This window comes from Erinaceus europaeus, chromosome 12, assembly GCF_950295315.1.
Source record: "Erinaceus europaeus chromosome 12, mEriEur2.1, whole genome shotgun sequence".
Classification (NCBI taxonomy): domain Eukaryota; kingdom Metazoa; phylum Chordata; class Mammalia; order Eulipotyphla; family Erinaceidae; genus Erinaceus; species Erinaceus europaeus.
In genome coordinates, this window is record NC_080173.1 from 66,010,130 (window position 1) to 66,023,661 (window position 13,532).

The window sequence follows — 13,532 nt, forward strand, 5'->3', positions numbered from 1 at the left end:
TTTTTTTAGGTAGGGACTGGTAGTTTGAACCTTGGTCCTTGTGTGTGGTAACGTGTGCTACCACTCAGCCCCTGTGGACAGTCTTATGTAACTGGCATTGAGTTCAAGTTAGGGAATCAAACACTGCCCTAGCCTTTCTTTTACTTCCAAATGAATATGATTATCAGATGGCTGGAATAAGTTGTTTTACAAATAAAAATTGCTGGGTGCTGGGTGATGGTTCACTGGGATGAACACACATTACAAATTAATTTGCTACTTTGAATCTACCTCTGTTTTCTTACAGCCTATTTTTGTTTGTTTACAGTTGATCCTCAGTCTGCTCAGAAGTGGATCAAATTTTCTTCAGTATCTGATGGCTTCAGTTCTGACAGTACTAGCCACCATGGTGGGAAAATACCCCAAAAGTTAGCAAATCATGTGGTGGATAGAGTTTGGCAGGAATGTAATATGAACAGAGCACAGAACAAGTAAGTATCTTTGTTTAGAAGTTTAGACATTGCATGCTGATAATTACTAATGAATGTGGAAGATTTGAAGTATTCACAGAACAAAAAATAAAGTGAAGAGAACTGTTACTTGACTAATTTTTTAAAAATATTTATATAATTTTCCCCTTTTGTTGCCCTTGTTTGTTGTTGTTGTTGTTGTTATTGTTGTTGGATAGGACAGAGAGAAATCAAGAGAGATGGGGAAGACAGGGGGAGAGAAAGATAGACAGACACCTGCAGACCTGCTTCACTGACTGTGAAATGAACCCCTGCAGGTGGGGAGCCAGGAGCTGCAACCGGGATCTTTATGCCGGTCCGCGCTTTCCACCATGTGTGCTTAACCCATTGTGCTACCGCCCAGCTCCCTACTTGACTAATTTAAAAAGCTCATTCCTAGGGCCTGGCATTGTCACATTCAGTTAAGTGCACACATTGCCTTGCACAAGGACCTAAGTTCAAAACGCTGGACCCCATCAGCAGGGGGAAAGCTTCATAAATGATGAAGCAGTACTGCAAGTGTCTTACTGTCTCTCTCCCTCCTCCTCTCAGTTTCTCTGTCCTATCAATAAAATAAATAAATTATTTTAAAATAAATAAAAAGCTCATTCCTATGGTTTGGGACATGAGTTTGGTCCTCCCTGACCACCACATGCAAGGGTAAGCTTTATCAGTGGTAGAGCCTTGCTGTGATGTCTCCCTCTCCCTCACTGTCTACCTAGAAGAAAGAAAAAAAATAGCCCATCCAAAGCAGTAGAATTAATTACTGAGGCATGAAGCCATCAGAGCATACCCCAAAAAAAAGTATTTAGCATTCAATTTTAATGCTTTAATTGTGGGTTGCAGAAAATTTTATGAATTCTAAAGAATTTCATGATTTCAAATCTTAGGAGGAAGTACTCAGCTTCATCAAGTGGTCTATGTGAAGAAGAGATTGCTGATAAAGTAGCATCTTGGGATTTTGTTGAAGCCACACAAAGAACAAACTGCAGCTGTTTGAGGTATATTTTTTTCCCCTAGCTGATTGTGATTGTTGTGTGTATATGTATATGCGTGTGTATGTATGTGTGTGTGTGTGTGTGTGTGTGTATATATATATATATATATATATATATATATATATATATGTATGTATATATATGTAGTACTTTCTTACTTCAATAAAGTACCTAAACCCCACTTAGTTTGAAGTAATTTACATAACCTTTTTTTTGGGGGGCGGGGAGAGAAACTTTTTATTTCATTATTGGGGAATTAATGTTTTATAGTCGCCAGTAGATACAGTAATTTGTACTTGCGTAACATTTTTCAATTTTCTATAATTGAACCTACATGGGGAGAAACTTTTTTTAAAGATTTTATTATTTTCCCTTTTGTTGCCCTTGTTGTCTTTTTATTATTGCTGTAGCTGTTGTTACCGATGTTGTTGTTGTTGGATAGGACAGAGGGAAATGGAGAGAGGAGAGGAAGACAGAGGGGGGGAGAGAAAGATAGACACCTGCAGATCTGCTTCACCACCTGTGAAGCTACTTCCCTGCAGGTGGGGAGCCAGGGGCTCGAACCAGGATCCTTACACTGGTCCTTGCGCTTCGTGCCACGCGCGCTTGGGGAGAAACTTTTTTAAGAAAAGAAATAAATGTAGTAATTTTGAGCTAAAGCGCATCCAGATGTATGCCTTAGCTCTTACATGGTTACCAGAGATGGATTTGGCAAGGGGGGGAGGGGTGGTGGCAGCAGTGACATACCTGGTAGAGTACATACATTACTATAAGTAGGGATCCAGGTTTAAGCCTCTGGTCCCCATCTGCAGAGAAGAAAAGCCATTGGGAGTGGTGATGCATCATGCAGGCAGTGAGCCCCAGTGCTAACTGGTGGCAATCAAAAATTTAAAAAAAAATGGAGCTTCATATCACAGCTAAATAAAGTAGAATTTTACACTGGATTATGGCTTATATAACATCTCTACGGTAGAAAGTGCACAGAAGTCTAGGGCCTATAGCAAAATAGCTAATCTGAGAGGGTGCACGCCTGCTTTGCCAAGCTTACAACTCAGGTTTGGGCCTGATCTTCACCCCACTGGAAGAAGCTAGAGTTCTGTGGTGTTTTTATGAGAAAAAATATGCAAGGAGTGGTGAAGCCCTCATAACAACAAAAATCAAACAAGTCTTTTGAGAAAAGTGTTCTTAGATGGCTCTGTTCCATCGTACTTCTCCCAGGGGTTCTTAATAAAAAAATAAAAAACAACAAAAAAAGAAAAGATGAAACACTATATACAAAAATTTTGGAGCTGCTGGGTGGTGGTGCACTGGTTGAGCTCACATTTTACAATGCGCAAGGACCTGAGTTTGAGCCCCTGGTCCCCACTTGTAGGGGGAAAGCTTTGCAAGTCGTGTAGCAGTGCTACAGATGTCTCTTTCTCTCTCCCTCTGTCTTCCCCTACCCCCTCTCAATTTCTGGCCAAAGTTTTTCTTGTTTCTTTCTTTTTCTCCCCCTCATCCCCCCATGTCCTCTGACTCTTCCCCTCCTTTCTCTGACCCTTACTCCCCCCCTCCCCCTTTTAGATGAGAGCACTGCTCAGCCTTGGCTTCTGGTGGTGTGGAGAATTGAACTCTGATATGTCTTTGCATAACCATTATGCTATCTCTCCCACCATAGCCAAGGTTTTTATTAATACATTAGTGCTGTTCCAATTGAATATAGGCACACACTGGAGAAATTGTAGGTTCAGTTATAGATGACCACAGTAAAGCAAATAACAAAAGTAAGTGAGTCATAAGTTGATTTTTTTTTTTTTTGGCTGTTTAGTTTTTGGTTTGTTTTTCTTTTCCAGTTCATATAAAGATTATTTGCATGCAGCATGAGAGGTGGCTCTTCAGTAGAGTACAGGACTTGAAAGCAAGGTCCTTAGTTTGTTTTGCTTTTGTTTTTTGACCATAACACTGCTCAGCTCAAAATTATGGTGGAGCCTGGTATTGATCCTGGGAGCATAGTGCCATCATCCCATCCTAGGGTCCCAAGTCTGATTCCCAGAACTGGATATGTCAGAGTGATACTCTGATATTCTCATTGATAAATGACTCTTATTTTTAATGGCTTCCTGTACTTTGGTCTGTTAACTGTGTGATATCGTTACATATTAAAAATCCAGATAGTTAAAATATGTTATTGCTAAAAATAATTGCTATCATCATCTTCAGGTAACTGTAATCTTTACTGGTTGAGAATCTTGCCACTGTTGATGGCTGGTGCCTCATGAAGGTGATGGTTGGGTAATTTATTTTTCTTTTTACATTTAAAATTTTATCTTTCAGAATGAAAGACTTTTCCCACCACCACTATATTTCTACCACTCTACTTTCTTCCACCAAACAGTGGTGTGAAAGGGAGTGGAATTATAATTATCTTTATTTGTTGGATAGAGACTGTCAGAAATCAAGAAGGGGTAGGGAGAGAGACAGACACCTACAGCACTGCTTTACTACTTGCAAATCTTCTCCCTGCAGGTGAGGACCAGGGGCTCAAACCTGTGTCCTTGTGCATTATAACGTGTGCTCAACCAGGCATGCCACTACCTAGCCCCTGGGAGTGAAATTATACATACTCTCCCAAGAGTTGTTTAACAAAAACGCAGAGTAGGAAAACAAAAATAGGAATAGGTTACAGAGGGGTTGGTGGGGGAGGTGGGTGGCACACCCAGTTAAGCACACATAGTACCATGCACTGGGACCCGGGTTCAAACCCTTGCTCTTCACCTGTGGGGGGGGACACTTCACAAGTGGTGAAGGAAATCTGCAAGTGTCTCTGTGTCCCCTCCCCCTCTCAGTTTCTTTCTGTCCTATGAATAAAATAGAAGAAACAAACAGATGGCTGCCAGAATCTGTAGATTCGTAGTGCAGCAATAACCGTGGAGACAAAGAAAAAAGAGGGGCCAGTGAATAATGAACATAGCATAGTCGAGCAGTAGGTGCCATCTATACTATACTAGGTGGGGTGTGGGATGTGAAGGCTAGGTACGAGTGGGCGAGCAGGGACAGGGACAGGCTTGGAAGAGAAAAGTCTTCGGGCCCACTGCCTTTCTCATGGCCTTATAGCTACCATTACTGCCTGGACAGACAAATGAGTCTTGGAGTATACCTGTCTTGTAGCTATAAAAAATCTTGGGAAGAACTGAAGTCCTGTAAGGTCATGCCCTGTGGCAATGAGATGACACTTTATTCTTTTCCTCTTGCTCCTTCTAATGTGTGAAAAAAGCACAGCACTGCTTAGCTTTGACTACTGTTGGTCTGTTTTTCCAGCCCAGTAGCAATTTTTATTTATTATTAGATAGACACAAAGAAATTGAGAGGGGAGAGGGAGTTTAGGGAGGGAGAGAAACAGACACCTGTAGCCCTGTTTCACCACTACTGAAGTTTTCCCCCTGCAGGTAGAGACCAGGGGCTTGAACCTAGGTCCTTGCACATTGTAATGTGTGTACTTAACCAGATGTGCCACCACCAGGCCCCTCTAGTAGCAGTTTCTTTTATTTTTTTAGCAATTCTTCTCTGTCTGTCTGTCTGTCTATCTGATCTTCTCTAATCTAGACTTTGGAACCCCAGACTTGAGAGACACTTTGCATAACTATTATGCTATCTACCCCTGCATATTTTTTTAAAGCAATTTCTTAAGACAGCAAAGAAATTACTGCATTGGAGGGGGTCGGGCAGTAGTGCAGTGGTTTCAGCGCATGGGTTCAGTGCACGTGGCGCAAAGCGCAAGGACCCTGGTGTAAGGATCCCGGTTCAAGTCCCCGGCTCCCCACCTGCAGAGGAGTCACTTCACAAGCGGTGAAGCAAAAGAAATTATTACATTTCTATGTAGAATATGATGCTGTTTGATAGCATTTAACCCACAGTAGGAATTCTTTCAAAATTGGAGTCAAACTTCTCCTCAACCACTCTTATCAATAAAGTTTATCTAATATTCTATGTACTTAGTTGGCATTTCAACTGTGTTTACAGAACCATCACCAGGAATTGATTCCATCTCCAGAAACCATTTTCTCACCTGAACCTATTTCTAATCCATAAGAAGTAAACTGCTTATTGTAAAAGTTTATCATGAAATTTTGGGAAATCAGTTGCATCTTCAGGTTCTACTTGTTCTTTCATTACTTTTGTCACAACTGCAGTTACTTCTTGAACCCCTTAAAATCTCTCTTAAGGGGTGTCCGGCAATAGCATAGCAGGTGAAGCACAAGGACCAGCATAAGGATCCTGGTTGGAGCCCCTGGCTCCCCACATGCAGGGGGATAGCTTCACAAGTTATGAAGCAGGTCTGTAGGTGTCTGTCTTTTGTCTCCCCCTGTCTTCCCCTCCTCTCTCAATTTCTCTATCCTATCCAACAACAACGACATCAGTAACAACAATAATAATAACCACAACAACTATAAAACAAGGGCAGCAAAAGGGGAAAAAATAGCCTCCAGGAGCAATAAATTTGTGGTGCAGGCTCCAAGCCCCAGCAATAACCCTGGAGCCAAAAAAAAATCAAGGATTAGAGTGAACTTTTTCCAAACTCCTATTAATAGTGTCATTTTGGAAGTTACTTTTTTGATACAGGGAGAGCGTCATTCTAGCTTATTCAGTACTAGGTATTGAATCTAGGACATCATCTATACAAGCCCTACAGACTGCTTCTGGGCTACTTCCCCTGCTTCAATATTAACACTTTGACGTCTTACCATGGACCAGAAATGTTCTTGATTAGCATCTAGGTGGTAAATTTTTTTTTAATTTTTTAATATTTATTTATTTCCCCTTTTTGTTGCCCTTGTCTTTTTATTGTTGTTGTAGTTATTATTGTTGTTGATGTCATTGTTGGATACGACAGAGAGAAGTGGAGACAGATGGGGAACAGGGGGAGAGTAAGATAGACACCTGCAGACCTGCTTCACTGCCTGTGAAGTGACTCCCCTGCAGGTGGGGAGCCGGGGACTCGAACTGGGATCCTTAGCCGGTTCTTGCGCTTTGCACCATGTGTGCCTAACCCACTGCACTACCACCTGTAAATTCTTTCCCGAAGGTTTTCTACCAGAGCAGTCACAGATGTAAATATATGCTATCCTTCCATCTTTATTCTTCCAATTATAGAAGACAGGTTTTATGGTCTTCAGAATAGTAAGTGAGCATTGACTTCCAATTTTAAAAGTCGCCAGTTATATTAGTGACAAACTAGAGAGCCAACCTGTCCTTTGAAACTCTTTGAAAACAAACTTTGACTTCTCTCCAACTGTGAGAGTCCTGGATGGTATCTTCTTCCAACACAAGATTGTTTTTGACTGCATTGAAAATCTGTTGTATGTTGTAGCCACCTTCAGAGTGATTTTAACTAGATCTTCAGGATGTACAGAAGTACTTCTGTTTCTGCACTAGCATTTGCTGCTTCATCTTATACTTTGATGATGCTATAGAGAGATAGCTTTAAACCTTTTATCTCCAGATTCCTCATTTTTTCATAGAATAAGAGAGTTAAATATTAAATAGCTTAATTTTTCTGGACAAGTTAGGCTTTGGCTTAAGAGAATGTTGTGACTAGTTTGACCATCTTTCTAGGTCACTAAAACTACAAATTACTTTGCTCTTATTTGTGTGTTCACTGGTATAGCTCTAAGTTTCTTTCAAGTTTTCTTCTGTATTCACAGTGTGCCTGCTTCACACAAGAGGCCTGGTTTTTCAGCCTTTCTTGGTGTCCCCCCCCCCCCCCCAGATTTTCCACAACCTCTGGTGGACTCTCTTTTTTTTTCCCCTTTTCTTTTTTCAACATAGAGGATAAGAGAAGAGAATCACCATAGCACTACTCCACTACTTATGAGCCTTTCCCATTTCACCCTTGCATGGTGCTATCATGTGGCCAGGGACATGGACTTGAACCTGGGCTTTGGCATATGGCAAAGCATGTACTTTACCAAGTGAGCTGTATCCCAACCCTGTATCCCTCTTACCTTTTGATATGTTTTCCTTTGACCTTTGATTTAAATTGAAGTATGTATAGTTTTTCCTTTTAGTTGAATATATATATATAGTCAATTATAGTGTTACTAGTTGGTCTGGTTTCAATATTTTTGTGTCTTTTAAAAAAATTTATTATGTATTAATGAGAAATATAGGAAGAGAAAAAGAACCAGACATTACTCTGGTACATGTGCTACTGGGGCCTGAACTACAGACTTCATGCTTAAGAGTCCAGTGCTTTATCTACTGCGCCACCTCCCAAACCACATTTTTGTGTCTTAAGGGAATAGAGTGGTAGCAACTAAATCACATGTAGTTATTAATTGAGTTCATTCATGTTCAATTTTTCTTTTCCTATGTTGCATTTTTTTTCTGCCTCCAGGGTTATCGCTGGGGCTCGTTGCCTGCACTATGAATCCACTGCTCCTGAAGGCCATTTTTTCCATTTTGTTGCCCTGTTGTTATTGTTGTTGCTGCTATTCCTATTGTTGGCTAGGACAGAGAGAAATCAAGAGAGGAGGGGGAGAGAAAGAGACCTGCAGGCCTGCTTCACCACTTGTGAAGCGATCCCTCTGCAGGTAGGGAGCCATGGCCTTGAACTGGGATCTTTGCGCCGGGATCCTTGTGCAGGCCCTTGCACTTCACGCCACGTACGCTTAACCCACAGTGTTACCAGTCGGCCTCCTTATATTGCATTATTATCAACCAACTCTTACGACCTTTTTTTTTTTCTTGCCACCAGGGTTATTGCTGGGGCTCTGTGTCTGCATGACGAATTCACCACTCCCAGCAGCCATTTTGAATTTTTCTTTTTTTGGACAGAACAGAGAAATTGAGAGGAGTGGGGAGATAGCTAGGGAGAGAAAGATAGACAGACACCTGTAGACCTGTGGCACTGCTCATGAAGCACCCCCCCGGCATGTAGGGAGTGGGGGCTCGAACCTAGGTCCTTGCACATAGTAATAGGTATGCTTCACCTGTGGGCCACCACCTGGCCCTTTTTAATTCTCTCACCCTCTCTCTCTTTTTCTCATCTTAGGATTTTATTTATTGATTGATGAGAAAGATAGGAGGAGAAAGAGCTGGACATTACTCTGGTACATATGCTGCCAGGGATTTAACTCGGGACCTGCACCATTCCTCAGACCACTAAACTATTTATTGCACTTTGTATTTAATGTTCCTTCCTTAATTATCCTCCCTATATCAGCATCTCTACCCCTAAATCTGGCTCTCTTATTCCCCCCCCCCCTTTTTGCCTCCAGGGTTATTGCTGGGGCTCAGTGCCAGCACCACGAATTCACTGCTCCTGGAGGCCATTTTTTCCCATTTTTGTTTGCCCTTCTTGCCATTGCTGTTGTTGGATAGAACAGAGAAATGGAGAGAGTAGGGGAAGACAGAGAGTGGGAGAGAAAGATAGATACCTGCAGACCTGCTTCACTGCTTGTGTACCGACTCCCTGCAGGTGGGGAGCCGGGGGCTCTAACCACTATCCTCCTCTCATTTACTTTAGTAAGGCTTGAAACACATTGAAATGCATTGTGTGTATCTGGCTCCTGCATTAATGCACACATTCTCAGCCAGTTTGTTGTTAGCTCTATCCCTACCTTTCCCGTTTTACTTTGTATTGCCAAAAGTTATATTTTCTAGGCACCCTTATTTCTACATTTCTCCCAAACATGATTAATATAATTGACAGGTGTACAATTCGAATCTGACAACAGAAAACTGGTTGATAAGAGCTGGGGAGAAATTATTTCTCCATACTGTTTCTGAACCTGCTCCAGCAGCAGCTCTGTATTTCATTAACATCTACTTCTAGTGGCCCAGTTATCAAAGTAGGTCCTGCTGTGTGGCTCTCACAGCATTCCAAATTTCTATGACCTCGTGAAACCGCTACATCTCACCTTGTGGTTTCAATCCTACTAGTCAAAGGAATTCTAGGTTGTCTCACTTCTGTTTATATTTTGTTTTTTTTTAAAGATTTATTTTAGGGGGTCGGGCAGTAAAGCAGCGGGTTAAGTGCACGTGGCACAAAGCACAAGGACCACCGTAAGGATCCCGGTTTGAGCCCCTGGCTCCCCACCTACAGGGGAGTCACTTCACAAGTGGTGAAGCAGGTCTGCAGGTATCTCTCTCTCTCTCTCCCTCTGTCTTCCCCTCCTCTCTCCATTTCTCTTTCCTATTTAACAACGATGACAACAACAATAACGACAATAACAACAGTAAAAAAAAAAAAGGGCAACAAAGGGAAAATAAATATTTTTAGAAGTGCTTTAAAAAAGATTTATTTTAGCAAGGGACAGGTGGTGGCACACCTGGTTGAGCGCATATGTTGCAGTGTGCGAGCACCCAGGTTTGGGCCCCAGTCCCCACCTGCAGGAGGAAAGCTTTGCAAGTGGTGAAGCAGAGCTGCACGTGTCTTTCTGTCTCTCTCCCTGTCTGTTTCTCCCTTCCTCTCTATTTCTGACTGTCTCTATCCAATAAATAAAGATAATTAAAAAAAGATTTAGTTTAAAGAGGGATATGCATTTTATTATTAGTTAATTGCTGTCATTGTTGTTGGATAGGACAGAGAAATTGAGAGAGATGGGGAAGACAAAGAGGGTGAGAGAAAGACAGACACCTGCAGACCTGCTTCACCGCTTGTGAAGTGACCTCCCCCTGTAGGTAGAGTGCCGGGGTCTCAAACTGGGATCTTTGAGCTGGTCCTTGCGCTTCACACCAGGTGTTCTGAACCCGCTGCGCTACTGCCCGACCCCCGTGAAGGGGATTATTCTTACCAGTTGCTTCAAGAATGCGAGTCCAGATGAATCTTATAAATGCCATCTTTGATGTGACCACTGCCAGACTTGCTATTGATGAAGAATCAGGTGTTTCTCTTAAAGCAATCCCCAGCTGTCAACAGAATGGCTAGTTCTATTTTGTTCCTTAGTAAAGGGCCACTTTTCTTTCCTGCTACTACTGCTGTCCCTCCTCCTGCTCCTCTCTTCCTTTCCACCCCTGCCCCCCACCCTCTTGCTGGTGGAGACCATGAGACAGTGAAAAACGACCGAACCAAAGCTTCCATCAAAGCTTCAATTCAATAGGCACTGGGTTCAAACCTGGGTTGTGTACATGGCAAAGCAGCACATTATCCAAGTGAACTATTTGAGTGACTTGATATTTTCTTATGTTTGTTGCATGATAGATAGTCTGTCTGGGATGCACTTTATCCATGTGCTCCTTATTGACTCACAAAGGGATGTGATTGGTTAGGTAAAGGAATGTAGTGCAGTTAAGCTTGCGCTGAGGGAAAAAGATAAAAATATATAGATTCCATACTCTCAAGGTTCTCAAGGAAATATGGAATCCTAGCTTAATTTTAATTAGCTAAAAGAAACCATTGTAGCAGAAACGCTTTATTTGTAGGTATGGTGTGGGGCCCCATAATCAATCAAATTCAGCACTATCCAGACTTAAATCAGTTGAATATAATAAGTTTTTTAGACACTTTATAGAGGATTGTAAAAATTACTGACCTGTCAAGTCATCAATTTATAACAGTTACTAATTATAAATTATAAAATACATTTGTAAATTAATAGATTTAACGCCTTATACTGTCTCATAAAATAGTAGGAATCTTGTATCTACTCAAATACTAAAATATTTAGATTATGTAAGGGAAGTCATCTTCAGCTCTTTTAATCACAACTGTTAAACATGAGGATATTGGTTTTTGTGAGATTTTTCTATGTGTTCTTATTTTTAAGTGACTGGACAAAGTTTATTATTATTTTATATTTTTGCATTTTTCCTTGATAGAGACAGAAATTGAGAGGGAAGGGCGAGGTGGGAGAGAGAGACGGAGACACCTGCAGCCCTTCTTCACTCATGAAGCTTCCCTCTTGTAGGTGGGGATGGGGACTTGAACGTGGGTCCTTGAGCACTGTAATGTATGCACTCAAACAGGTGTGCCACCACCTGGCACCCAAAGTTTTTTTTTTTTAATGTTAAAAAACATACCTTTAAGATTATATGCAGTAAGCTGTGAAGATATCATAGTGGTTATGCAAATAGCTTTCATGCCTAAACCTCCAAGGTCCTAGATTCAGTCTGAAGTACCACCATAAGCCAGAACTGATCAGTGAGTTCTCTTGTTTAAAAATAAGTAAATAAAGGATTATATGTAATTTTTTTGTGAGATTTATGAGTTTCAACTTATGCTTTGATATGATAGTAGTATAAGTTTTTAACTTTTCTTTCAATTTCTTTAGGCATAAAAATCTCAAACTAAGAAATCCTGGACAACAAGGTCAGGTACCATCTTTAAATCAGCAGCAACAAGTACTTCCTAAGCACAAGACCAATGAAAAGCAAGAAAAGAGTGAAAAGCCACAGAAACGTCCCTTGACTCCTTTTCACCACCGTGTTTCTATTAGCGATGATGTTGGCATGGATACAGATTCAGCAAGCCAAAGACTTGTGATCTCTGCTTCAGACAGTCAAGTTAGATTTTCAAACATCCGAACTAATGATGTAGCAAAGACTCCTCAGATGCATGGAACCGAAATGACAAACTCACCTCAGCCACCCCCACTTAGTCCTCACCCATGTGATGCGGTTGATGAAGGAGTGACTAAAACACCTTCTACTCCTCAAAGTCAAAATTTTTATCAAATGCCAACACCAGATCCCTTGGTTCCTTCTAAACCAATGGAAGATAGGATAGACAATTTATCCCAGTCTTTCCCAGCTCAATTTCAGGAATCTGTAGAACCTACAGTATATGTTGGCACCGCAGTAAACTTGGAAGAAGATGAAGCTACTGTAGCCTGGAAGTATTACAAGGTCCCAAAGAAAAAAGATGTAGAGTTTTTACCACCTCAACTTCCAAGTGATAAATTCAAGGATGATCCAGTTGGACCTTTTGGACAGGAAAATGTAACATCAGTTACAGAGTATGTATGTTTGTTTTTAATAGTCCTTTATAATTTAAGGGTAGGGATTATGTAAAATCTTCATAATAGGACTCCAGAGTTGTTTCTATGGTAGGATTTACAACAGTAAATCCTTTGAGTTTTGATTTTATATGATTTATTTACTGTTTTTTCTTCAGGGAACCTCTTTATTATGAAATACTTTAGTCACAAAAAAAAAAAATGGAGAAAATAACACTTTCCCACCAGCCAACTTAAGGAATTTGCATACAATTAGAACTCCTATGTACTATTTTCTTCCTCTGTTCTTCCTTCCATTGTCCTGAATTTGGTATTTATTGTTTCTGTACATGTTTTTATACAGATAGCTCTAGTAAGTTATTTTAATTGCTCTATAGTTATTTAAGGATGCTATAGTGAACTAATTTCCCTTGTACATTTGTAGATAATTTTTCTAGGGCATACATATAAAAGTGGAATTGCTGGTATGTCCATTTTCAACATTAAGACCCCTCCCCCAAGATCTTCATACTCTACCAGTTTGTACCCTTATTAACCAGCAGAATATGAGGATGGCTACTACTCTACATTTTTCTCAGTATTTGAGACTTTTTTATTTGGCTAATCTGTGTACAAAAGTTAGTCTTGTTGTCTTTGTATTTACTTTCCAAATCCCCACTGAGGTTAAGTACCACTTAGAATGTTTATTTGGTATTTAGATTTCTTCTCTTGTGAAATATATTAATTAGTCAATTGTTCTTTTCCTTATCCACCCCTGATTTATTCTTTGTATATTCTGCCTCTTAATCTTACTAGTTAACATATACGTGACAGGTACCTTCATTCTGTTGTTTGCCTGCAGTGTTAACTTTATGACTTACTTGGGGCAAATATAATGGGTTTTTTTGGTTTGGTTTTTTTTTGTTGTTGTTGTTGTTGTTTTTTCCTGGCTCTCCCTTTACTTTCCTATGTTTTATTTACATTTGTTAGTTATATGTGCCATTTGAAGTTTCACAATAATATGTATGGGTTATAGTGATCTTTTGTTCAATCCTTGTACTGGGTGTTGAGAAGAACTGTTCAATTTGAAACTTGTTTTGTCTTATCACTAGAAAATTCTCTTTTCTAGGATA

The 13,532-nt window shown here is 40.5% G+C and overlaps 1 protein-coding gene across 2 annotated transcripts in view; it reads left to right on the forward strand.

Moving 5' to 3' along the window:
• The window catches only part of MED13 (mediator complex subunit 13), a 124,331-nt gene that overhangs the window by 40,348 nt on the left and 70,451 nt on the right, over nucleotides 1–13,532 (forward strand). For both annotated transcript variants that reach the window (XM_060203870.1, XM_060203871.1), the window contains 3 exons: nucleotides 308–470; nucleotides 1,379–1,489; nucleotides 11,737–12,420. In XM_060203870.1, coding sequence (XP_060059853.1) covers nucleotides 308–470; nucleotides 1,379–1,489; nucleotides 11,737–12,420 — 958 coding nt within the window. The remainder of the gene's footprint in view (nucleotides 1–307; nucleotides 471–1,378; nucleotides 1,490–11,736; nucleotides 12,421–13,532) is intronic.